Here is a 27,826-nt window from a genome sequence, read left to right as displayed (position 1 = left end):
ACTGACTGTAAAAACTTTTATAGATATGTAAAAAGGAAAAGACTGGTAAAGACAAATGTAGGTCCCCTACAGACAGAAACAGGTGAATTGATTATGGGGAGCAAGGACATGGCAGACCAATTGAATAATTACTTTGGTTCTGTCTTCACTAAGGAGGACATAAATGATCTTCCAGAAATAGTAGGGGACAGAGGGTCCAGTGAGATGGAGGAACTGAGCGAAATACATGTTAGTAGGGAAGTGGTGTTAGGTAAATTGAAGGGATTGAAGGCAGATAAATCCCCAGGGCCAGATGGTCTGCATCCCAGAGTGCTTAAGGAAGTAGCCCAAGAAATAGTGGATGCATTAGTGATAATTTTTCAAAACTCGTTAGATTCTGGACTAGTTCCTGAGGATTGGAGGGTGGCTAATGTAACCCCACTTTTTAAAAAAGGAGGGAGAGAGAAACCGGGAAATTATAGACCGGTTAGCCTAACGTCGGTGGTGGGGGAACTGCTGGAGTCAGTTATCAAAGATGTGATAACAGCACATTTGGAAAGTGGTGAAATCATCGGACAAAGTCAGCATGGATTTGTGAAAGGAAAATCATGTCTGACGAATCTCATAGAATTTTTTTGAGGATGTAACTAGTAGAGTGGATAGGGGAGAGCCAGTGGATGTGGTATATTTGGATTTTCAAAAGGCTTTTGACAAGGTCCCACACAGGAGATTAGTGTGCAAACTTAAAGCACATGGTATTGGGGGTAAGGTATTGATGTGGATAGAGAATTGGTTAGCAGACAGGAAGCAAAGAGTGGGAATAAACGGGACCTTTTCAGAATGGCAGGCGGTGACTAGTGGGGTACTGCAAGGCTCAGTGCTGGGACTCCAGTTGTTTACAATATATATTAATGACTTGGATGAGGGAATTAAATGCAGCATCTCCAAGTTTGCGGATGACACGAAGCTGGGTGGCAGTGTTAGCTGTGAGGAGGATGCTAAGAGGATGCAGAGTGACTTGGATAGGTTGGGTGAGTGGGCAAATTCATGGCAGATGCAATTTAATGTGGATAAATGTGAAGTTATCCACTTTGGTGGCAAAAATAGGAAAACAGATTATTATCTGAATGGTGGCCGATTAGGAAAAGGGGAGGCGCAACGAGACCTGGGTGCCATTATACACCAGTCATTGAAAGTGGGCATGCAGGTACAGCAGGCGGTGAAAAAGGCGAATGGTATGCTGGCATTTATAGCGAGAGGATTTGAGTACAGGAGCAGGGAGGTACTACTGCAGTTGTACAAGACCTTGGTGAGACCACACCTGGAGTATTGTGTGCAGTTTTGGTCCCCTAATCTGAGGAAAGACATCCTTGCCATAGAGGGAGTACAAAGAAGGTTCACCAGATTGATTCCTGGGATGGCAGGACTTTCATATGAAGAAAGACTGGATGAACTGGGCTTGTACTCGTTGGAATTTAGAAGATTAAGGGGGGATCTGATTGGAACGTATAAAATCCTAAAGGGATTGGACAGGCTAGATGCAGGAAGATTGTTCCCGATGTTGGGGAAGTCCAGAACGAGGGGTCACAGTTTGAGGATAAAGGGGAAGCCTTTTAGGTCTGAGATTAGGAAAAACTTCTTCACACAGAGAGTGGTGAATCTGTGGAATTCTCTGCCACAGGAAACAGTTGAGGCCAGTTGATTGGCTATATTTAAGAGGGAGTTAGATATGGCCCTTGTGGCTACAGGGATCAGGGGGTATGGAGGGAAAGCTGGGGCAGGGTTCTGAGTTGGATGATCAGCCATGATCATAATAAATGGCGGTGCAGGCTTGAAGGGCCAAATGGCCTACTCCTGCACCTATTTTTCTATGTTTCTATCCTCGACTCCTCCACTCCAGGAAACATCCTCTCCACATCCAGTCTATTTAGGCCTTTCAATATTCGACAGGTTTCAATGTGAACTCCCTCATTTTTCTAAACTGCAGTGAGTACAGGGCCAGAGTCATCAAACACTCCTCGTGAATTAATCCTTTCATTCCAGAAACCTTGAGAATCTCCTCTGGACTGTGAAATGCCAGCACATCTCTTCTCAGATAAGGGGCTCAAAACTGCTCACAATACTCCAGTGTGATCTGACCAATGCTTTATGAAGCTTCAGCATTACATGCTTGCTTTTATATTCTAGTCCTCCCAAAATGAATGCTAACATTGCATTTGCCTTCCTCACCACTGACTCAAACTGCAAGTTCACCTTTAAGGTATTCTGTACAAGGACTCCCAAGTCCCTTTGCACCTCTGATTTTCAAATTTTCTTCTGAGACTTTCTGTAGACTCCCTGCTTCCTCAACACTACCTGCCCTTCCACCTATCTTCATATCATCTGCAAACTTGGCACAAAGCCATCAATCCCGTCATCCAAATCATTGACATATAATGTGAAATGAAGTGATCCCAACACCGACCCTTGCAGAACACCATTAGTCACCAGAAACTAACCAGAAAAAGCCTCCTTTATTCCCACTTCTTGCCTCCTGCAGTTAGTTAATTTTCTATCCATGCTAGTATCTGTTCCGTACTGCCATGGGGCTGTTACCTCGTTAAGCAGCCTCATGTGAGGCACCTTGTCAAAAGTCTTCTGAAAATCCAAATACACAACATTCATTGACTCTCCTTTGTCTACCTGCATGTTATTTCCTCAGAGTTCCACCAGATTTGTCGAGCTAGGTTTCCCCTTAAGGAAACTATGTTGACTTTAGCCCATTTTATCATGTGCCTCCAAGTATGGGCACCATGGTTTCATAGCAATTAACATAATGCTATTACAGCTCAGAGCGGTCTAGAGTTCAGAGTTCATTTCCGGTGCCATGCTATCAGTAGTCTCTGAACATCCTCCATGGAATGGCTGGGTTTTCTCCATTTCCTCTGGTTTCCTCCCACAATCCAAAGAAGACTGGATAGGTTACTTGGTCTAGGTTAGGCTTTGTCCAGGGTTGCTGGGGCGGTGTGGCTTGAAGGGTAGGAAGGGCCTACTCAGCACTGTATCGCTAAGTAAATAAGTTCCCCGAAACATCATCCTGAATAATGGATTCCAACATCTTCCGACCACTGAAGTCAGGCTGACTGCCCTATAATTTCCTTTTTCTGCCTCTTTCCCTTTTTAATGAGTAGAGTGACATTTGCAGTTTTCCAGTCTTCTGGAACCATTCCAGAATCTAGTGATCATTACTAATGCCTCGCAATCTCTTCAGCCACCTCTTTCAGAACTCTGCGATGTAGTCCACCACGTGACTTATCTACCTCCTGTCCTCTGACACTCCTGAATTTCTGGCACACTGCTACTGTCTTCTACAGTGAAGAATGACAGAAGTTACCTGTTAAGTTCATCCACCATTTCTTTCTCCTTCCCATTACTACCTCTTGAACAACATTTTCCAGCGGTCAAATATACCCTCTCACTTCTCATTTACCCGTTATATACTGTATCTGGAAAAAACTTTTAGTATCCTCTGTTATAGACTAGCTTACCTTCATATTTCATCTTTTCACTCCTTATGGCTTTTTAGTTGCCTTCTGTTGGTTTTTAAAAGCTCTCCAATCTTCTAACTTCCAACCAACTTTTGTGATATTATAGGCCCTCACTTTTGCTTTTCTGCTGTCTTTTATTTCCCTTGTCAACCACGGTTGCCTCATCCTTCCTTTAGAATACTTTTGTCTTTGGGATGTATCTATCCTGTGCTTTATGAATTGCTCCCAGAAACTCCACCCATTGCTGTTCTGTCCTCATCCCTTCCAATCACCTATGGCCAGCTGCTCTCTGATGCCTCTGTAATTCCCCTTGCTCCACTGTAATACTGATACATCTGTCTTTTGCTTCTTCTCAAACTGCAGGGTGAGTTCTAACATATTATGATCACTACATTCTAAAGGTTCCTTTACCTTAAGCTCCCTAATCAAATCTGGTTTATGACACAACACCCAATCCAGAATTGCCTTTCCCCAGTGGGCTCAACCATAAGCTGCTCTAAAAAGCCATTTCACTGGCATTCTACAAATTCCTTCTCTTGAGATCCAGCACCAACCTGACTTTCCCAATCTGCCTGCATCTACCATAAACGCTGCCTGGGCAGGGCGAAAAGGCGGCGAAGAGGCAGATGCATCTCATCCTAACCATGGACTTTTTAACTCTCCTCCTATCCGTAGGCGCTACAGGAGCCTCCGCTCCCGCACCAGCGGGCACAGGAAGAGCTTCTTCCCTGAGGCTGTGACCCTGCCGAACCTCACATCACGGTGCTAAGCAGTATTGCACCCATATTGGACTGTCTCAGTTCTTTTATATTTGTATGTTTGTAGCACTTACTTCTTATTCGCAGTTATTTTGTAAATAATACTACTCTTCTGCACTTCTGGTCAGATGCTAATTGCATTTCATTGGCTTTGTATCTGTACTCGGCACAATGACAATAAAGTTGAATCTAATCTAATATTGAAATCCCCCATGACTATTGTAACATTGTGCTCTTTACTATGGTCCTCTCTATCTCCCATCGTAATTTGTATCCCATATTCTGACTACTATTTGGAGGCCTGCATACAACTCCCATCAGGGTCCTTTTATTCTGGCAGTTTCTTAACTCTACCCACAATGATTTTACATCTTCAGATTCTATGTCACCTCTTTTGAAGGATTTGATTTCATTTTTTACCAACAGAGCCACCCCAATCCCTCTGCCTACCTGACTGTCCTTTCAATACAATGTGTTTCCTTGGATGTTAAGCTCCCAAATGTGACCATCTTTCAGCCACAACTTAGTGATGCCCACAACAACAATACCTGCCAATCTCTAACTGTGCTACAAAATCATCTACCTTATTCTGTAAACTTTGTGCATTCAAATATAAACCTCCTGTCCTGTATTTGTCACCCTTTTCAATTTTGCCCCCATGTTACTCTTTAACTCAACCCACTGACTGCAATGTTGCCCTGCCCGCAGTCTTGCTCCACAATGCAGCTATTTGTATACCAACTACAACCCCATTCTCAGCCCTATTACTCCCGTTCCTAACCCTCTGCCAAATTAGTTTAAACCCTGCCCGCAAGGATGTTGGTCCCCCCTCAGATTCAGGTGTAACCTGTCCTTTTTGTACAGGTCATACCTTCCTCAGATAAGATCCCAATGATCCAGAAATCTGAAACCCCGCCCCCTGCACCAATTCCTCAGCCACACATTCATCTGCCAAATCATTCTATTTTTACCCTTACAGGCTTGTGGCACAGGCAGTAATCCAGGGATTACTACACTGGAGGTCCTGCTTTTCAGCTTTCTATCGCACTCCCTATATTCTCTCTTCACAGTACATTGCACAGATCCACAGGCAAAAGAGAAATAATGATCAGGTCATCTTGTTTGTGGTTGAGGAATGAATGTCCACAATACGGAAGTTCCTTAATTAGTACTGTGGGATCTTTCACATTTAAATGAGAAGAGCCAAAGTTCAGATGGCACTTCCAATAGTACGGCACTCCCTCGACGGTAACACGTCAGCCCAGATTTTGTGCTTAAGTTTCTAAAAAGGCTTTTAAACAGAAAAAACATTCCTGTTTTAGCACTTGCCAATCTTCACCCCACTTACCTAGCTGATCAAAATCACCTTGTACTTTTTGAGAATTTTCATTGTCCGCGATACCTATGATTTTAATGTCATTTGCAAACTTATTAACCATGCCCTGTACATTATCACACAAATCACTTATATAAATGATGAATGACAATGGGCCCAGTACCAACACCTGTGGCATGCCACTAGTCATGGGCCTCCAGTATGGAAAAAAAACATCCTTTAACTCTGTTTCCTACCATCAAGCCAATAATGTAGCTGCTTAACTAGATCTCCCTTGACACCATGCAGTCTAACCTGACTAGCTTTCCATGCGTGCCCTCATCAAAGGTCATGCTAAAGTTCACCTAGACAACATCCACTGCTCTACTCTCATCAATCCTTTTGGTTATTTCTTTTGGAAAATAAACTGAAGAGAAGAAATGAAGCTTGAAATCATTCTGGTTCTGCACATAAACATATCTGTCATCTTTTTTGACAGCTAGGCTGAACATTTGCTATAATCTGTCCCTTTTGAAGTGATTGAGGTAGATGGTGTCTCCGTTGCCAGCTTATGAAATTCAAGTTTGAGCATGGCTCTTTACAGAACAGTTCAAGGAAAGCTGGATGAATTTGACTATTGGTATTTTGTATTAAAATTTCCAGCTAAAATTATGTATAACTTAATCCATGTACATCATAATAACTGCACAGTAAATTCACTCAAATGTTAAATCTTCGGGTCAGAGTTGAAATACTAGCAAAAACTGTCCTCATCAGGACTAATATCAGTAAGCTGATTTCTTTCTCGGAGTTGATGTTTTCAAGACCTGGTCATTTACAATTGACTTTGTAATTGTTTACATCAGGATGTCTGCAGTGCTCTGATACCTCACAACAGGAAGCTAGGATACAATTCCCTTCATTATTGGTGACAGTAGCATGTCAGAAGTCAAAAGAACTGCAGAAGCATTTGAAGGAGAAACAAAGCCAGGAGGATTTTATGAAAATGTTCTGCCAATATGTGGTCAGTTTGAAATGCCATGGATACCCTCAAATCTGGCACAAACATGGTCTGCAGTAATCCCTGCCCCTCTGAGACCTGTGCCCCCTGCAGTAGCCACCTCCATGGTCAATAACACTATCTGTGCAAAATCCACCAAACTCAGAACAATTAGTGAATCAAGTTAATGCTTGGTCACCGGACACCATCCCCAGCTTGGGGACTCAGTCAGCTCTAGTGACACACCACATTGTTCACCAGACTTCTGAAACAGATGCGGGAAGAGATTACCAAGCAGACTGAGGAAAAGATTCGAGGATGAGCACAGTCTCCTTGACAAAATACATTGCTATTGTCTCTTAGAGTCTACGACCCTTCTCAAGATGGAGGAGCACTCCAGACTGGCATTGAGAAGTTCAAGGCCATGCATTAACGGCACATAGAAGTAATCAGCAAAGAGGGTGCACCACCTCACAGATCAAGCCTGAAGCCAGCTCTCTCAGCCAACCTGTGGTTCACACTAGCCTCCACAGACATTTCAGAATGCAATCCCAAAAGACTACATAAGGAATAATGAGCAGTAAAGATAGCAACACACACAAAATGCTGGTGGAACGCAGCAGGCCAGGCAGCATCTATAGGAAGAAGTACAGTTGGCATTTCGGGTCGAGACCCTTTGTCAGGACTAACGGAGGTCTGCAACAGTAAAAATAGGTTTCCTTTCCTGTTAGTTCAATGTAGTGACAAACTTTAGAGAGAAATTCAGTGCCTCTGAAACATGTCACAATTGTGTGATATTGAGCTGCTAGTTTTCATTATCTTGGATTAATTCTCATTGATTTTAAACATTTATTACTTTTGAATTTAATTTTATGTGCTATAATTTGATTGTCCCAGTTTCTCACTTCTGGCTCTTTCAAAATTCAGTTCCGCGGCGGAAAGAGATGAATGGTTAAAAGCCATTTCTAAGGCCATTGAGGAATATACGAAAAAAAGAATAACATTCACTGCGAGTAAAAGCCTTGAGGTAAGAAGGTGCTTTAAAAAAAACAGATGTTAATTGGTTTATTATTGTCATGTGCTGAGATACAATGGAAAGCCTTGTTTTGCCTGCCATCTTGAGAGATCATTCCAAACGTACATCAAGGGATAAATAATAGCAATGCAGAATATAACGAATAAACTTTTCTCAGGCTTCCTGCCGGGTACGGGTATCGACTATAGCTGATGCTTCAATGACCAACTCTGCCATCTTTGTCAGAGTGGCAGAGTTGGTGATTGAAACATTGGTTATGATTGACACCTGTATCCAGCTGGAAGCCCAAAGAAGAGTTTATTCATCATGTATGACAGGAAAGCACTAGATCCTTTTTTTTAATGCAGAATATATTACAAAGAAGCTGCAGTATAGGTAGACAGATAAAGTGCGGGGCACTCTGAGAGAGGAAGAGTTCATCTTTATTGTATAAGAGATCCGTTCAATTGTTTTATAACAGCAGGAATGAAGCCATGCTTGGTCTGGTGGTACATGTTTTCAAGCTTTTGTATTTGGGGGGAGGGTGTCTTTGATGTCTGATTTCCTGAGACAGTTTGAAATGTAGACAGTCAGTGGCATTTGTGGTGGACTAGGTTGTGTTCATAGGGGCAATTTCTTTGGTCTTAGAGCAGTTGCCATGCCATGCTGCAATTTTAAACTGATAAAATAACAACAAAACTGCAATACTTTGTCTCTGGTTTATTTTTGTCAAGTTATAGCGGATATCTTTATAAAATTTCGGCAGGGTGGCTGCCAATAAAAATGAGAATATCAATCAAGTTTCAAGGACATCGTGTCTGTTCAATCTGAATGGTTCAAATTTGTTATTTGGACTGGATTCAGTTGCACTGTTAATCACTTTTTGTGATTAAAACTGGTCATATAATTTTCTATAAAATTCAGTTACAGTTGATATTGATTGTCATATCAAATGATCAGGATGAATAGTGCAAATCCCAAATTGTTTCTGCACTCCCTGAGGCTTGTCTCATGCATATGGTTGCAGTTAAATTAATAGAAACTACCTGTTGACACAACATAGTTGCTTGCCAACAAGGTATGTAGCTAGCTAATTTTTAAAGCAGGGCCCTCCAGATTCAGCTGTAGAAGGCTTTATGATAATCAGAATCCGATTTATTATCACTGACACGTGTCATGAAATTTCTTTTATGGCATCAGTACAGTGCAATACATAGAAAATTATTACAAGTTATAAGAATTATAAAAAAATAAATGAGCAGTGCAAAAAGAGAGCCAAAGGTGAAGTAGTGTTCATGGTCTGTTCAGAAATCTGATGGCGGAAGGGAAAATCTGTTCCTAAGGCGTTAAGTGTTTCTCTTTTAGGTTTCTGTACCTCCTCCCTGATGGTAGCAATGAGAAGTTCAGGTTTAATTTTCATGAATACCCATGAAACAGCATTACTCTGGGGCCAAGGCGCAAAACACAGTATCAACAGTCGCACACTACACAAGGCACAGAAAGCACATACAAAGTAGCAAACACATATAAGGTGTGTAAAATACAGTAATACAAAAAATATATCGTCCAAGACCCTGAGTTCATGAATGTCTGCAGTCAAACACAATACAGTTTGTCTCCTGCCATACCACACCGCCTCTGGGGGAGCACGCCAACTCTGCCTCTGTCCTGGGCAGCTGTATACAGACAACTCTGCAGTTTGAGACCTAGAGCTTGCTCCATCTGAGGCCAAGCAGTTCACCCATCATTCACCAATAAATCAGTGAATCAAGTTTGCAGCATTCCACATCAACAATGTCCAGCAGGGTCTTGCGATCACAGGAAACGTGACTAAGACGATCACTCGCCGTTAGATTGCACACTGCCTTCGCACACCGACTCCCCTGATACAGGCAGCGGCACAATCTGCACCGTCCAGCTTCTTCAGTTTCCCCACCATCGAGCAATGTGCTAATGGGGTAGACCTGTAGTACTTTAAGTTTTTATTGCCTAGCAGGGTCTGTGATTGGAAAAAAAAAGCTTAAAAAAAAGACAATAACACCTTTGACCCCGTAGAAGCCATTGCAATTGAACACGCCACAATTTTACCAAAAACAAGAAGTGGGCATGTCCTGGATGATGAGGTTCCTTTATGATGGATGTAGTCTTCTTGAGGCATCGCCTGTTGAAGATCTCCTTGATGGTGGAGAGGCTAGTGCCCATGATGGATCTGGCTGAGTTACAACTTTTTGTAGCTATTTCTGATCCCTTGCATTGGCGGCCCCATACCAGATGGAATTGCAACTGATCAGAATGGTATTTCTACCAGTGCTACATTGGTAGAAATTTGCTAGAGACTTTGGTGTCATACCAAATCTCCTCAAACTCCAAATGAAATATAGCAGCTGGTGTGTTCCACCTTTGTAACTGCAGTAATATGATGGGCCAGGATAAATCTTCAGAAATGTCAACACGCAGGAACTTGAACCTGCTCACCCTTTCCACTGCTGATCCCTTGTTGAGGATGTTACGTGTTTCCCAATTTCCCTTCCTGAATTCCACTGACATTGAGTGCAAGTTGTTTACTTTTTAACACTGGAAATAAGATCATGACATAAAATGATACAGGGAATTAAGACAGTTCCCCTAAAGCTCTGGAGCACTAAGCATTGTCCTCTGATTCTGGACATTAATGTAACATAAATGTTGAGGCCGTTTCAATAGAATAATCTAAAGCTATATTAAAGTGTGTGTATGTTTTCTCCAATAACCCCAAGGTGCTTCAACTTAAATGAATAATTGAAATTAGAGGGTTTTGCTTCATAAACATAGTTACTTAAGGATTTTAAAAACTAAATTTAACTTGCTGTTTGCAGATCTCTTCATTTGCAATAGAACCTTGTGATTGCAAAATTGTCCAGCTGGAGAAATTACATGCAAGCACTTGTTTTTATCTGAAATCAATATAGTTACCCAAGGTGAATTGAGTTTAATAAGTGATTCATTATATTTAAAAAATAAAAGGTCAGATTATGCTGATTTGTTTTTTTCTCATCAGTGCTGGCACATCAAGGTGCCAGACTGTAAGGAAACGTATTAGTCAACTCTACACTCGAACATATCCTGGCACTGGGCTGAATGCTAGGTAAAATGTGTAAGTGACATTAGCTAAGAATTTAGCTGTTACTCTCGGTTCACACTCTGGCCCTTCGATATCATTAACATCCGTCTAAGACACCAATAGGGGCTTTAATTCAACAGAAGCAAACAAAAAGTCAACTGCTAGAGAAACTCAGTATGTCAGGCAGCATTTTGGAGGGAAATGGAAAGGTGGCATTTTGGGTTGACACCCTTCATCTGGACTGGATTTTATACTCCTGTGAAGTCTCTTCAAGATTTAAGACTTCATAATATGCTCAGCATGGGTGCATGAAGCAGGGCTGATTCAATTGTCAATGTAGTGAAGAAAAAGTGGGGAGTGTTACCAGGGAAGGCTTGGAGTGTAGACTGCTCTACGGAGCCAACAATAAGGTGGGCATAGCTGGAGCCCATGTGAGTGCCCATGGCTACCCCTTGAGTCTAGGAGAAAGTGGGAGAAGGTGAGATTGAGGACCAGTTCTGGCAGACAGAGGAGGGTGGTTGTGGAAGGGAACTGGTGGTTCTTTTGCTGAGAAAGAAACAGTGAACTTTAAGGCTTTCTTGAGCAAGGATTTAAGTGTATAGCGACTCAACATCCATGGTGAAAACGAGACCGTCATGGCCAGGGAGTTAAAAGTTGTTGAGAAGTGGAGTTGAAATAGGAGGACACGAGTTCAGTGGAGCAGGGGCAGGCAGAGACGATGGGCCCAACCGGACAGTCAGGTTTATAGATCTTGGGTAGGAGGTAGAAGAGAGCAGTGTGGGGTAAGTGAACTATTACTTTGATGGCAGTTCTCCAGAGTTGATGAGGTCAGTGATGGTGTCAGAGGCAATTGGAAGGTTAGTAGCTGTTCTTGAACTTGGTGGTGTGGGACCCCAGATTTCTGTATCTTCTGCCCAGTGGAAGCTGTGAGAAGGTGGCATGGCGATGCTTGATGGTAAATGTTGGCTTCTTGAGGCTGGCCTGTATTTAGGCATATATTCTAATAGTGGCTCTACAAACTTGTAATATAAATCACTCACAGATCCTCATAAGCAGGAACTGAAGTACACTATTCATCCCCTTGATCCTGTTACCCTGGTAATGAGGATCAGCCGTGATCCTGAAGTTCATATTCCTGCCTTTTCCTCATAACATTTGAATTCCCTTATTAATTAGAAATCTGTCTCAGCTTTGAATATACCAATGACTCAGCTCTCTCAGGGACTTACGTCTGAGAGAAGAAATTCTTTCTCATCTTATTTTGATGTGGCATCCCATTACTCTTGGATCATGCACAATGGTTCTGGACTCCCCATTGAGAGGAAACACCCTCTCAACATTCACTTGTTTAGCCCCCTCACAGTATTTCCTTATTGCTCATTACACCACTGCTGGTGTTCAGGGCATCCTTCACCCTATCAGTAGCTTTCTTTCGGTTTTCGCTACTGTCAGTCATTTAAGTCCCAGATGGAGACTCAGGAATGCATTTATATTCATATGTAGAAGGAGTTTTTATTTCTTTCTGTACAATTTTGTTTTACCAGTCGGGGTTGTTAGCCCTGAGCTGACCCCAGAGGACTGGTGGACCACACTTAGTCTGGCCTCTATCCTTTGACTTGTTTGGCACAGGTGACTCGACCAAGAGCCAAAGCATAAAGCCCTGACTCTTACAAACATAGTTCTCCATGTCACTGAGGCACGCAAGACCCCAAATCGTGACAAGGTTGTGTTCCTCTTGGGTGGTTTATCCTCCTAAGAATCTTAAATACTTAGTGGGTTGCTTCCACCCAGAAATGCTTCAGAAGATGTAACTCGTGCCTTTACTCTTATTGAAAAACTGAAAGGTTACCAGAGCAATTTCTTTCAATTAATAATGGTTCAATGGTAAGCCATTGAGAAAATTCATCCAATTGTCCTTTTGTCTAAAATAAAAAACATGTAAATATAAAAGCCACCAATAAATGCAACAAGAATAAAATAGCTTATTTTTACCCAGAGATGAAAATGTTGGATGCAGCATCACAGGCACTGTTTCAGACAGTCATAGGAAAGATAGACAATTACATAGGAGAAAGAAATGAAGGGTGTGTTAACAGGGCCAATATTTGAATTGAATTCCTTGTTTTGTGCTGCTAAATGTGATGTAATTGTGAGGCAGATTAAGGAAGTGGTGTGCTACGCTGATGTGTGCCAAAGGCAGTGAGATACAGATGGTAGTACATAAATACTTCAATCTTCAATTAAAAATATGGTCCTCCTCTTTACTGAGCAATTTGGAGAAAAGCTGAGTAGGCTTCCTCAATAATAATGGAAGCACCTTAATTTCTAAATCTCCAGAATGTAACATGGGGATTGGTCAGAGGGATATTGGAATCAGAAATTTTAAAAAAATGCATATTAAAAGGTGAAATAAAAGCAGCGTTTTGTTTTTATTTCTTTATTGTTAGAGTCTGTGCCCTAATACTGACAATTTGTTTATACTCCATTCCCTCAGTGAATAGATCAAATATAGGAAACTGTATTTGGAAATTTGGTTTAATATTATTCATGTGGAAGCTATGACAAGTAATTTAACTAACTTAGAAGAACAATGAGCTCTGACTTCCAAGAATTTGGCTCTCTGAGGATTTACCATTAACCCTTTGTTTCCTCCCTTCCTTGTCTGTAATTGCAATAATTTTGACATCTAGTCCATCCTGGATTAAACTTCTCAAGGTAATGGAGTCGAGTTGAATAAAGCTAGCTCTTTCTAGGTTTCTGATTGCTAAACCAGTTTGTTTCTATTTAGAATTTTGTTCTTAATATACATTGAGTGAATTAGACCAAAAATAATTATGTATTTATTTCATCGGATTGTGCTTTGTAGTTAATTGCTTTTATCGCATTGTGAACTACTTTCTCTTCTAGGAAGAGCCAGATAAACCAGAGGTTAATACACCTTTGGGCACTAAGGCACCCATATGGATTCCTGATCCTCGTGCTACCATGTGTATGGTCTGTACATGTGACTTCACACTTACCTGGAGACGGCATCATTGTAGAGCATGTGGAAAGGTTTGTAAATTGGCATACTTGTGACAAACACTATATTGTTTGCTTATTCGGTAAAGATGCTGCTTCTTAATCAGGTAATACTCTCTTAGAGGCCATTCTGATGGCTTTAAATTCTGAGGTGACTGATTTTGTTTTTGGAGTCTTTGATAAAGTGAAGTTTTATTTGTGAGTTTCTTGGTAAACTGCACTCCATATTAAGCTGAAAACCATACACCAAGAAAATGATTCGTGTAGCTCAGTAAATCCATATAAAAGCAGTTTACTGCAAATTTGAAAGATGCTAAGTCTCTATTATTGGAAATAAAATTGAAGGGCACTTTGGCACAAATCTAACATGAAATTTATTAATGAAAACCCAAAAGTTATCCAGATTGCCGTATTATCTGAAGAATTGTGAATAATAGTAAACACTGTGCAATCATCTGCCAACATTCCTACTTCAGAACTTATGATGAAGGAAGTCTAATAAAATACTGAGCACAGGAGATGTGATGTTATGTTGAAGTTGTACAAGATGTTGGTGAGGCCTAATTTGGGGTATTGTGTGCAGTTTTAGTCTCCTACCTCCAGGAAAGATGTAAATAAGGTTGAAAGAGTGCAGAGAAATTTTACAAGAATATCGTAAATTTTATAACTCTGGAGGACCTGAGTTATATGCAAAAACTGAATAAATTAGGACTTTATTCCTTGGAATGTAGAAGATTGAAAGGAGATTTGATTGAGGTATACAAAACTTAGGGGTATAGATAGGGTAAATGAAAGCAACCTTTTTACACTAAGGTTGGGTGGGACTACAACTAGAGGTCAACGGTTAAGGATGAAAGGTGAAAAGTTTAAGGGGAACATGAGGGGAAATTTCTTCACTCAGAGGGTCATGAGAGTGTGGAATTAGGTGCCAGTGCAAATGGTGCATGCGAGCTCGTTTTCATCGTTTGGTTAGGTATGTGGATGATAGGGGTATGGAGGGCTATGTCCCAGAGCAGGTTGATGGGAGTAGGCAGTTTAAATGGATCAGCACAGACTAGAAGGGCTGAAAGGCCTGTTTCTGTGCTGTATTTTTCTATGATTCTAAAGAAGAATTTAATATTATCTTGAATTGTATCATGTAGCACAGATGATGGTCCTCCAGCCACTAACTTTTTGTGTGGTTTGACCCCCCCCCCCCAAACTTTGGAGTGTTTTACTTCAGACTGCCAATGGTTTCTATTTTACAAGGTCTCCCTAAGATTAAACCTGGTTAATTAATACTATGATGTCGAAGACAATCACCCTTGCCTCAGCTTTGGAATTCTACTTTGGAAGTCAGTTTTTGATCTATGGGTCTAATGAGGTCTAGAACTGAGCACAATAAAGTTGTTGTAATGTGGTCTGAAGTGAGTGGTTCTGGAGGAATCAAAACTGGGGGTCACTATCTCAATGTCCTCTTCCAAAGTGTATTTATTATCAAAGTACATATACTGTATATAACCTTGAGATTCATCTCCTTACAGGCAGCCATAAAACACATAAACCCAAAAGAACACATTTAAAACAAAAGTGCTTAAATCGTCATCCACACATCGGTTTCTGTTCCTTCAATACACTCTGGGGCCTGGACCCCACTGCCTTAATTCGGCCTGTACTTGACCTTTCCAGTTAGGTCCAGTGCTTAAATTATCGTCCAAGCATCTGGTTCAATCGTTTTGTAAGCTCTGGGTCTTCTAACCCACCGCTCTAAATGAGGCCCGTCACTAAAATCATCCAAACCTCTGGTTGCTCCTTGCTCTCGGATCTGGGCCCTGCTGCTTTGATACACTCTCGGGCCTGGGCCCCATTGCCACAATTCGGCCCGGCGCTTAAATCAATCAAACCTCAGATCTTTCCTCACTCCTGGGCTCCACAGCCTTGATTCAAACTGTACATGCCACACTGCAACTGTCCTGCACCTTTGAGGCTTTAATCCACACCGCAAAAATGTCAGCTCATTCAGGCGGTTCAAAATCTCACCTCCGAAAAGGAAGTTACAGGCTGTGGATTGCAGTGATCGTTTGCCAGAGAAAGTGTGATTAATAGAGTAGTTAGTAGTTTAATTTGTTTTGTTTGCTACAGGCAAGCAGTCACTGTACTTCACCAATGCCATTTTCCATCACTTCTGACCATTGAGAGTAGGTTGGTTAGTGGGCCAAATTGGATTTGTCTTCTCTTTTGTGCACAGGACCTAAAGGGGCAATTTTCTGTTTTGTTGAAAGATGCTGTACCAATCTAAAAGGCTACGTGGTTCAGTTCTACAGCATCTTTGTTTGGATCTGTGCTATTGAGTGGATGTACTTTTTATGTAATATCATGTGAAGTGAATCACAGAATCTCAGAAGAAAGTCAAGATATGCTGCATATCTGACTGGTTGCACATGCTTTAATTGAGTTTCATTGGAACCATGGTGGAGGGGCAGAAGTTCAATATCATCCTTAACAGACTGAATTCTGAGTAATACAGAATATTAAGCTGAAAGGACAACTAATTTCCTGCTTTATGCACAAAAAAAATGTGACTGAGACCCTGGCTGACAGAAAACCCAGAGATGAGTGAAGTGCAAATGTTAAATGTCCTGTATTTGCATGTGAAGGTGTGGTAGCAGGGCGTCTGGATTTGCAGGTTATATAGATGAGGAAACTAGGGAGTTGCAGTGGGAGCAATAATTTGAGAATATTGAATAGGAAGAGGAGGGGGCAAAACATTCAGGAATAACACTGTGCTGGAAACGAGGCTTGTAATCCCTTGATTAAGGAAACTGGTGAGGTGGAAGGTGAAGACATGGGATTTTCGTGGTTCTATGAAATGTGGCAAATAGGCCAATCACATTTCTACTTTTCCACGTGTTGAAAAAAATCCCCATGTGAGAAAGAAGGCACACGTTTCAGAAGGCATGATTTGTGTCAATTTAAAAGATTAAAAACCCGGTTAAACTCATAAAGATTAGGAAAGCTATGCTATATATAGAAATTAAATACAGATGACTATTGTGTAAACAACACACATCAAAGTTGCTGGTGAATGCAGCAGGCCAGGCAGCATCTCTAGGAAGAGGTGCAGTCGATGTTTCAGGCCGAGACCCTTCGTCAGGACTAACTGAAGAGTCTCTTCCTTCGGTTAGTCCTGACGAAGGGTCTCGGCCTGAAACGTCGACTGTACCTCTTCCTAGAGATGCTGCCTGGCCTGCTGCATTCACCAGCAACTTTGATGTGTGTTGCTTGAATTTCCAGCATCTGCAGAATTCCTGTTGTTTGACTATTGTGTAAATGTGTTTTTCAGAATTTTTTGTTAGTAATTAGAATTGGTTTATTATCGTTACGTGTATAAAGATAGGGTGAAAAAGTTAGTTTTGCAAGCCATCCAGGAATATTATTCCAATCCTAAGTATATTGAGGTAGAACAAAAGGAAACACAATAGCAGAATGCAGAATGGTCTTCTACGTTAGCCATATATATGACATTCAGTTTAACATACTGTAGATACTGAACCAACTGAAATTGTCCTTAAGAATCCTGTGTAATGCAATTTTATTTTTTAGATTGTTTGTCAAGCCTGCTCATCAAATAAATTTAATCTGGACTACCTTAAAAAGCGACCAGCCAGAGTTTGTGATTATTGTTTCTCAGAGCTGCAAAAGACAGGTAAGAGAAATATTGATGGTATTGTAGGGTTTTTATCTAGTGGGTCCTGTAAAATATACTATAACTACTATAAATTTCTGCATATCAAGGACAGTAAAGAAGTTTCTTTTAATAAAAATGTTAGCTATATTTTTTAGTACAATGGAGACAGCAGAGAGCACAGAATAATGTCCTTGTCTCCCTACCACTCCCCAAGAGCACAGAAATTTGTATGAACATAAATCCATGTGTGGCAGTGAACTCAGTTCTGACTTATCTAAATTTTCACATTCTGACTTTAGTGGATTATAACTGTTGTCAAAGTTTTAAGATTAATTACTGCCTTTGGCTTGCTGAAAGATGGTGCTGCTCTCCAATTCTAATCTCCCCTTCACTCAGCCTTTTGCTTCCAAAATTGAAGTTTGCATTAGTACTCCCTGATTATTCGAAGATTCAAAGGTACATTTAATGACAGAGAAATGCATACAACATATATCCTGAAATGCTTTTTCTTTGCACTTTTGCCCACAATTCCTAATTTTCAGTGTCCCTCTCACCTTTCTTGGTAAAGAGCCCCTGAGTATTTGATTATACTGTACATTCCCTCATTCCTTTCCTCCCTCCACACACCATCCTTTATCCTCCACTCTGCAGCAACTCACCCTCTGGAACCAGTCTCAGCAGCTCTAACCTCGCCCAGCATATCTGTAGGATACTTCAGCTCATGGTTATTGCTGGACTATTCATAGAGGGGAAAATATTATGCTCACACAGCACGAGATTCCGCAGATGCCGGAAATCCAGAGTTACACGTACAAAATGCTGGAGGAACTCACCAGATCAGGCAGCATCTATGGAAATGAATAAACGGTCGCTGCTTTGGGCTGGATTGGAAAGGAAGGGGAAAGATGCCAGAGTGAGAAGGTAGGGGGAAAGGAAGGAGAACAAGCCAGAAGGTGATAGGTGAAACTAGGTGGGTGGGGCAGGGAGGGATGAAGTTGGAAGCTGAAAGGTGGAAAAGGTAAAGGGCTGGAGAGGAGAAGGGACCATGGGAGAAAGGGAAGGAGGAGGGGCACCAGGGGGAGATTATAGGTAAGTGAAGATTACAGGGGGCGAAGGGAGGAGGGGAAGGGGGAATTACCAGTTGGAAAAGTCATCAGGTGTTCATGCCATCAGGTTGGAAGCAAACCTAGATGGAATATGAGGTGTTGCTCGTCCAACGTAAGAGTGACCTCATTGGAGCAGAAGAGGAGCCCATGGACCGATATCTGGGAACGGGGGCTGGAATTGAAATGGTTGGCCACTGGGGAAATACTGCTTTCCTTGCAGATGGAGTGAAGATGTTCGACAGAGTGGTTCCCCATTCTATGTTTGGTCTCGCCAATGTAGAGGAGGATGCATCGGAAGCACCGGATACATGAGAGGGACGAATGAACAAGGGAGTCACGGGGAGTTGGAGAGTGGTGGGGGTGGGGATAAATAGGTGTTTGGTGAAGGTGACAAGTTATGGAGAATGATGTGCTGGGTGTGGAAGCTCACGGGGTGGTTAGTAATTAGATAACTTGTATCTAATCACATCACATTAAAGATAACATACATTTAAGTAATTATATTTTTTGTGGTTTCATAATTGTAAAGCTTATAACAGTTAACAAACATGCAATGCAACCTTCCATCATCCTCTGCACTGTTTCACGCTGTCATCTGTAAATTTATTGCTCCTGCAGTCATTTTGTGTTAATAGAATTTTTGCGTTTGGTGTCAGTGCAGACATCTGTTTAAACTTTTCATGAACCACATAGCATCCAAGCAGAAGTTGTTTCCATTTACTATTCTGTGGGCTACAGGTTTGTGAGAAAATTTAAGATGTTAAATTTCATTAAGAGTATTATGTTGGCAAAGACAGTAAACAAAAAAAGTAGATCACAATCATACAACATTTCAAACAAAAGTAGTATCCTTGAGTTAAAGTCAAAGTCGGGCTTGGTGTTGTATGCATGGGTGCAATAAAAAACATACTTGCAGCAGCATCAGATAAAGACATAGTCATAGAACACTGTAACACAGAGAAAGGCCCTTAGCCCATCTAGTCCATGCCAAATTATGCTGCCTCGTTCCATTGACCTGCACCCAGACCACAGCCCTCCATTCCCCTCCCAACCATGTACCTATCTAAATTTTGCGCAAGGGTTAAAATTAGACCTACATCCACCACTTCTGGTCTCGCCTGTCACCACACTCATTCCACACTCTTGCCTCCTCATGTTCCCCTTAAACATTTCACCCATAACCCATGATCTTTAATTCTATTCTCACCCAAACTCAATTTGAAAAGCATACTTGCATTTACACTCATAATTTTGTACATCACTAACAAATCTCCCCACATTCTCCTACACACCAGGGAATAAAGTCCTTCAAATCTCCCCACATTCTCCTACACACCAGGGAATAAAGTCCTTCAAATCTCCCCACATTCTCCTACACACCAGGGAATGAAGTCCTTCAAATCTCCCCACATTCTCCTACACACCAGGGAATAAAGTCCTAACAAATCTCCTCAAATTCTCCTACACACCAGGGAATGAAGTCCTTCAAATCTCCCCACATTCTCCTACACACCAGGGAATAAAGTCCTAACCTATTTAACCTTTCCCTATAACTTAGATCCTCAATTCCTGGCAACAAATGTGTAAATTTTCTCTGCATTTATTTAATATTATTTGCATCTTTCCTGTAGGTAGGTGACCAGAGCTGCCCACTGTACTCCAAATTAGGCCTCACCCAACATCTTATACAACCTCAACATCCCAACTCCTGTACTCAATATTTTGATCTATGAAGGCTAACATGCCATCAACTCTCTTTGTGACCCTATCTACCTGTGATGCCACTTTCAAGGAATTATGGATCTCTATTCCCAGATCCTACTCTTCTCCTGCACTCCTCAGTGCCCTGTCGTTCACTGTGAAAGTCTTACCCTGACTGGTCTTCTCAAAGTACAACACCTCACACTTGTCTGCATTAAATTCCAACTGCCATTCTTCAGCCCATTTTTCCAGCTGGCCCAGATCCTGCCACAAGCCTTGATGGCCTTCCTTGCTGTGCACTATGCCTCAATCTTGGTGTCATCTCCAAATCTGCTGATTCCGTTTACCACATATAAGTAGCATTCATAAGTAAAGCATAAATTATACACAATCCATTTTACAAGAAAACACAATTAGAACAATAAAAAGTTAATTTTAGTGAAAATTGTTCAAAGTGTTGTGAAACTGTAGTGATTAATGTATTGCTGGTTGGTTCAAAACCTAATTGTTGAAGGGAACTAGCTGTTCTGAACTTGGTGGTGGTATGGGGACTTCAGTACCTCATGTGATAGTGGTTGCAAGAAGATGGCATGGCCTGTATAGTGGGGATCTTTAATAGTGTTGCCTTCTTGAGGCAGTGGCTCCTGTAGATATAACCGATGATGGGGACGCATGTGCCTATGATGCATTGGGCAGAGTCCCCTACTCTGCAGCTTCATACATTTCTGTGCATTCAAATTACCACGAGACCATGATGCATCCAGTCATGATATTTTCAATACATCTAATGAACCTTTATAGAGTGCTTGATGATAAGCTGAACCTCCTTAACCCTTGAAAGAAGTAAAGATGGTGCAGCTTTCCCTATGATGCATCTACAGTGTATGTGGTGAGTGCAGGACAGGCCATCTGATATGTCAACACTGAGAAATTTAGAAGTTGCCAACTCTCTCCACTGTCTATTGCCCTATGTAGAGTGGTGTAAGTTCACCCTCCTTCCCCTTCCTAAAATCAATAATCAGCTCTTTAGTTCTCCTGATTGTTTCGGCAGCACCACTCTACCAGGTGATCCATCTCGCCAGCTTAACATCCAACAACAGTAGTGTTGTTATCAAGTTTGAAGGTGGGATTGGAGGTCTACAGTTATGTGGCACACAGTTATGTGTATAGAAAGTAGAGCAGAAGGCTTGACGTGCACCTGTGTTGGTGATTAGTGAGGGGGTAATGTTACCATTCCTCACTGATAAAGAAGTCGAGTATCCAGGTCCAGAGGGATGTACACAGGCCCGAGTCCTGAAGACTGGTGATGAGTTTGGATGGGATGATTGTATTGATAGCAAGCTGTTGTTGACGGACAGCAGCCTGATGCATGATCTCCTGTTGTCCAGATGGGTCAGAGCAGAGTGAAGAGCCTGAGAAATTGCACTTGCTGTCGACCTATTATGGCGGTAGGCAAATTGGATGGATTCAGGTTACTTCTGAGGCAGGAACTGATTTGCACCCTACCCAGCCTCTCAATGCACTTGGTTACAATTGATATCAGTGCCACCAGACAGTAGTCATTGAGGCTCGTCTCCATGCTCTCTTGGGCAAGGGTACAGTAGGTTTCTTTATGAAGCAGGTGGGAACCTCAGACCACAGAGGCTGAGTATGCCTGTAAATACTCCAGCCAGTTAGTCCACACAGACCTCCAGTACTCAACCAGGTGCACAGTCTAGTCCAGACATTTTTTGTGAATTCACCGTCTTGAACGATGCCTGGACATTGGCCTCAAAGACTGAAACTGCAGGGTCATCCGGAGATGTGGGTCTCTCGTCGGTGTCATAGTTCTCTCTGTGAAAGTGTGCATCAAAGGCATTGAGCTCACCTGGGAGTGGTGGGTCAGTGCCACTTGTGCTTCCTGATTTCATCTTATAAAAAGTTATATTGTGCAAGCCCTGCCACAGCTGTTGAGCATCCATCTGTGATTGCAGTTCAGTCCAAAATTGCCTCTGCGTTCAAAATGGTGTTCCAGAGGTCATACTTGAACTTCTTGTATAATATCTAGTTTTCAGCAGATTACAAATCCTCTGTTTGTCTAGGGTGTCTGGTTGGGGAAGACTTGAAATGTTTTTATAGGTACACACTCATCTGTGCATGTCTGTATGAGGTCAGTGATGACTGTGGCACATTCACTCAGGTTTGTTGATGAAACAGTGAACATGCTCCAGTCCACTCACTCGAAACAATCCCTGCTCAATGAAGAAATTAATATATTGACACTTCAGGGACTCTTGTCATATTTTCATACACAAAACTGCTCACGTTTGTTTTGAGACAGTATTTTAATTCATCCAAACCATTTCTTGCAATGAGCAAGCATTGAACCATCCACTGAAATCTGTATTGCTGAGTAAAAGTGCTAGCAGTGAAGTTCTGCAAATAGATGATGGATTAGTAATTGATCCACAATCTTGTTGGTACAACATAAAGTTCTATTAACACTTTCCTTTTGGTGCTTGAGTTGCTATTCCTGAGACAGACTGTAGGATGACTGCTTTGTCCTGAGGAAATATCATCCTTTCTTCACATGTTAAGCACTGAATTGTTTAAAATCTGAGGATTAGCTGATCTCAGTTTTGCATGATGTAGATGCAAGACAGATCAGCTAACAAAGCACAGGCCATGGTCTACGCTGTTCCAGTTTAGTACTGTAGCTGTTTAAGATCTTGTATTGAATTTTACCACTTACTGTACAATAAACCTTTCTTGTTTTCAACTAGAAATGCGATCACCTGTGACAAAGATGGCATCCCCGACTCACAAGCCCTCAAGTAGCCTCACCTCAGTTTTTCACAGCATTCAGCACTCCTCAGGGCGGAAACACAAGAAAATTCCAGCAGCGCTGAAAGAAGTAAGTGGGACACTTAAAAACTGATATTCTTCAGACTGTATCACAGTTTTAACAAAAACAATACAACAGACAAGGCATAAATACTTACGTTAATGAGGTCCTGTCAGTGAAGAGAGTGGTTTCCTGGTCATGCTACTGTGGCATAAACACGTCTGAAGATGTAGAAATTGATTGTCTGTTGGTTGATTTAACTTGTCAAAATATAGAGGGAATGACTGTAGACAAACAATATGCAGAGACATACTATTTGGCCCTCGAGTCTGTTCTGCCATTCAATAAGATCATGGCTGATCTGATAGTAACCTCAGCTTCACGTCCCTGCCTGCCTCCAGCAATCTTTCACTCCTTGCTTATCAAAAACCTTTCTGCCTCTGCCTGATAAATATACCATGGCCATGTAACCTACCAGCACATCCTTTGGGTAAGGGAGAAAACTGTAGTTCCTTTGGGGGGGGGGGGGTGCGTGGAACCCTTGAAATCACAGGGATAACATGAAAATTCCACACAAAATCCGTCTGAGGTCAGCATCAAACTCAAGTGATCAATATGTTATTTTTCTTCTCGCTTCTTTTGATTCCATGCTCGCTTGAATCAGAATCAGGTTTATTATCACTGGCATGTGACGTAAAATTTGTTAACTTAGCAGCAACAGTTCAATGCGATACATAATCTAGCAGAGAGAAAAAGAAAACATAAATCAATTATGTACATTGAATAGATTTAAAAAATGGTAATACTGTATATTTAAAAAAAGAAGTCGGGTAGTGTTCAAAGCTTCAATGTCCATTTAGGAATTGGATGGCAGAGGGGAAGAAGCTGTTCCTGAATCGCTGAGTGTGTGCCTTCAGGCTTCTGTACCTCCTACCTGATGGGATCAGTGAGAAAAGGGCATGTCCTGGGTGCTGGAGGTCTTTAAAAATGGATGCTGCCTTTCTGAGACACTGCTTCCTAAAGATGTCCTGGGTACTTTGTAGGCTAGTACCCAAGATGGAGCTGACTAGATTTACAACCTTCTGCAGTTTCTTTCGGTCTGTGCAGTAGCCCCTCCATACCAGACAGTGATGCAGCCTGTCAGAATGCAACTATAGAAGTTTTTGAGCGTACTTGTTGACATGCCAAATCGCTTCAAACTCCTAATAAAGTATAGCTGCTTCTTTATGACTACGTCAATATGCTGGGACCAGGTTAGATCCTCAGAGATCTTGACACCCAGGAACTTGAAGCTGCTCACTCTCTCTACTTCTGATTCCTCTGAAGATTGGTGTGTGTTCCTTTGTCTTACCCTTCCTGAAGTTCACAATCAGCTCTTTCGTCTTATTGATGTTGAGTGCAAGGGTGTTGCTGCGGCACCACTCCACTAGTTGGCATATCTCACTCCTGTACGCCCTCTCACCACCACCTGAGATCCTACCAACAATGGTCTTAGGGATTTATGAATGTGAGTGATTTTTTTCTTCTCCTGTTTTTCAACAGGAAATGTGAAGCTCATATTTGTTAATCTAATATTTCTACATTGGTAGACAGAATATTAACAGCATTAGTACATTAGCTCACACTAGTTTATGCTGGAATGGATGGGAGGAGAATGTAGAAACGATAGATAATTCTGATCTAGCTGCAAATGACTTTCTTGTTTTGTGCTATGACAATGTTATTTATTTATAATACAGTTAAATATCCTTAGGGTCACAAGAGCAATAGTTATAGAATTTGACACTGAACCACGTAGTGAAATGTTCATTTAGATGACAAGAAACTTAATCAAGTTAAGTTATCTTAAAGGAGAAATTATACTTAAGGCAGTTCTAGTGTTTGGCTGAAGACACAGTTGTCGATTGTGGGTTGATTTAAATGTTAACTGCCCCATTCCTAGGTGAACTAACATAAGCATTATAAGAGGCTTTAGAGTAGGAGGAGATTGAAGAGTGGCTGAGGGTTGGGAAGTTGGGGTGGGTGTGGAGGTTCCGAGAAGGTGGTAAGATTTGATTTTTTTTTTAAATGGGGTTTAATTTAAGAGGACAAAGGGCATCAGAGTGTGAGTGATTGTGATGTCAGTAGAGATTTTGCATAACCGAGTTTATTAAAGGTAGTAGTAATAGGCTGTTTGGCAAATAAAGAGTCAGTAGTGGCAGTGTTCTTTGACATTGAAAAAGCCTATGATATGATGTGGAAGGAAGGATTATTAATTAAACTGCACAAGATGGGGGTTGGTGGGAGAGTTTTTAATTGGATTAAAGATCTTTTGTTTGGTAGAAAAATTCAAGTTCGGATTGGATCAGAATTATCACAACAGTACATAGTGGAAAATGGCACACCTCAAGGTAGTGTGATTAGCCTGTTACTTTTCATCATTATGATCAATGATGTCTTCACAAAGGTACCAGTGGATATAGGTAGGTCACTGTTTGCGGATGATGGGGCCTTGTGGAAAAGAGGCAGGAACATGGACCATATAATCAGGAAACTATAAGAAGCAATTGATGAAGTGGTGGAGTGGGGTTATGATTGGGGATGTAGATTTTCAGTAGAAAAAACTCAAACTGTATTTTTTTTTACCAGGAAAAGAGTTGAGGTAGGGAAGAAGTTAAGGATGTATGGGGTTGAATTAGAAAGGGTTGCATCATTTAAATTTCTGGGAGTTATATTTGATTCACGATTAACATGGGCAGACCCTATCAGGAAAGTTGAGGAGAAATGTAAAAAAGTAATAAATGTGATGAGATGTTTGACTGGTAGGGAATGGGGAACAAGTTGTTCAGCTTTGACGAGAATATATGTGGCTTTAGTGAGATCTGTGTTGGACTATGGAAATATAGCATATGGATCAGCAGCTAGGTCTCTTATAAGGAAACTGGATGTGATTCAGGCTCAGGCCTTGAGAGTGTGCAATGGGGCTTTTAAAATGTCACCAGTGTCAGCCCTACAGGTAGAAATGGGAATAATGCCTTTGGAACTAAGAAGGATGCATCTGATGGCAAACTACTGGGCTAACTTGCAGGGGCACAATGATTCTCACCCTGCTAAAAGAGTGTTGCAGGGGTGCTGGGAAAATGGGAGGTTTCAGAGGGATACCTTTAGTCGGGTAGGGAATGATATCGCGAAAGAATGTGGAGTGTTTGCTCCAAGGATAAGTCCTTCAGTAGTTTATCCGGTTGTAGCTCCATGGAAGCTTGTATGGCCTGACACAGACTGGCATTTGTTAGAGGTAAAAAGGAAAGGAAGATATAAAACAGATTCGGTAAATGCATTTAACTGTCATGTGATGGAAAAGTATAGTGATTATACTCACATTTATACGGATGGTGCGAAGGAATCTGAAACAGGAGTGACAGGGTTTGGGGTGGTTATACCAGCAAAAGAAATTGGAGTCAGCAGAAGAACACCTAAGAAGTTAGGGGTGTTTACAGTGGAGATGCTGGCAGTGTTGGTTGCATTGCAATGGGTGCAGAAAGCCAGACAAGTCAAAGCATTGATATGTTCAGATTCATCCTCAGTTCTAGCAAGTTTAAGGTCTTTTCACACAAATAGTCGGCAAGATGTACTTTATGAAGTCCTTCAGTTAGTTACAAGAATTGCAAATCAGGGAGGTCAGGTAAAATTTCTATGGGTTCCAACACATGTAGGGGTGAAGCGGAATGAGAGGGTGGATGAGTTGGCAAAGAGGGCATTAAAGAAAGAGAATGTAGAAATGCACATTAGTATCAGTAAAACAGAGGTTAAGTGTGTAATCTGGGAAAAAGTCAACCAAATGTGGCAAGAAAGATGGGACAGGGAGGGGAAAGGGAGGCATTTATATCAAATACAAAAAAGTGTTGCAGGTACTAGGGTAGGTGGTGGATACAGAAGAGAGGAGACTGTGTGGACTAGGTTAAAGCTGGGACACTGTGCATTAAACAAAACATTGAAAATGATAGGGAAACACCAGACAGGATTGTGTAAGGAATGTCAGGAACAGGAGTCAGTAGAACATGTAGTTCTGTGTTGCAGGAAGTATGGGATACAGAGAGAGATGAGAATTAAACTAAGGGAGTTGGGGGTGCAGGAGTTCACATTAAAAGGGTTGCTAGGCATGGGTGAGAGAGCACAGGTCCGGGTATTTTTAGCGATCTTAAGGGGTTCAGGGGTTTTTTATAGGATATGACGGATAAACAGGAATAGGGTATTAGGATGGTCAAAGATGGGAGGGTAAAGTGTAGGTTTTTGTGTGTGTGTGTGTGTGTGTGTGTGTGTGTGTGTGTGCGTGCGTGCGCGAGAGAGAGAGAGATTGGGTGAAGGGATTTAGAATATATGTCTAATGCACATTCCGGAGCAGAAGGTGGCGGTAATGCACCATTAAGCTGGATGCCAACTGCCGTAAAACAAGACACAGACAGACAGGCTGCTTGGCGCAGTTTGGAAATAGCCACAGCTAGAGGCAACAAATGTGCAGATGAGGGTTTCAGCAGCTGTTCAGCTGAGGCAGAGCAGTCAGGGTGTTATAGAGGTGGAAAGTTCACCTCTGGCTCGTGTATGAGAGCAAAGCTGCAGCCCTTTAGTTCATCCTCAGTTAGATGCCGGAGAGAAGGATAGAGCTGGCACCTGAGTGTAGAATTTGTGGTGAGGCAGATTTATGTTTCTGATATTTAGTTGCAGGCAGTAAATTTCTGCTTATCTACAGGATGTTGGGCAATCTGGTGACTTAGACATAGTGGAATGGTCAACAGAGGAGAGATGGTGAGTTAAAGCCGGATGTTATCAACATATG

General features: G+C 41.6%; 1 protein-coding gene and 1 long non-coding RNA gene across 2 annotated transcripts in view; one reads left to right on the top strand and one right to left on the bottom strand.

Annotated features, from left to right (window-relative positions):
• The window catches only part of fgd6 (FYVE, RhoGEF and PH domain containing 6), a 169,086-nt gene that overhangs the window by 115,033 nt on the left and 26,227 nt on the right, over positions 1 to 27,826 (top strand). The window contains exons 15-18 of the mRNA XM_072241464.1: positions 7,507 to 7,606; positions 13,602 to 13,748; positions 17,298 to 17,400; positions 22,952 to 23,082. Coding sequence (XP_072097565.1) covers positions 7,507 to 7,606; positions 13,602 to 13,748; positions 17,298 to 17,400; positions 22,952 to 23,082 — 481 coding nt within the window. The remainder of the gene's footprint in view (positions 1 to 7,506; positions 7,607 to 13,601; positions 13,749 to 17,297; positions 17,401 to 22,951; positions 23,083 to 27,826) is intronic.
• Positions 21,983 to 27,826, bottom strand: part of LOC140186838 (uncharacterized) — a 62,356-nt gene continuing 56,512 nt past the window's right edge. The window contains exons 2-3 of the long non-coding RNA XR_011882948.1: positions 23,171 to 23,752; positions 21,983 to 23,073 (exon numbers count right to left, since the gene is read on the bottom strand). This is a non-coding gene — a long non-coding RNA (uncharacterized lncRNA). The remainder of the gene's footprint in view (positions 23,074 to 23,170; positions 23,753 to 27,826) is intronic.

The sequence above is a fragment of the Mobula birostris genome, chromosome 23 (assembly GCF_030028105.1).
Source record: "Mobula birostris isolate sMobBir1 chromosome 23, sMobBir1.hap1, whole genome shotgun sequence".
NCBI classification, from domain to species: domain Eukaryota; kingdom Metazoa; phylum Chordata; class Chondrichthyes; order Myliobatiformes; family Myliobatidae; genus Mobula; species Mobula birostris.
This window is presented reverse-complemented; position numbering and strand designations above follow the sequence as displayed.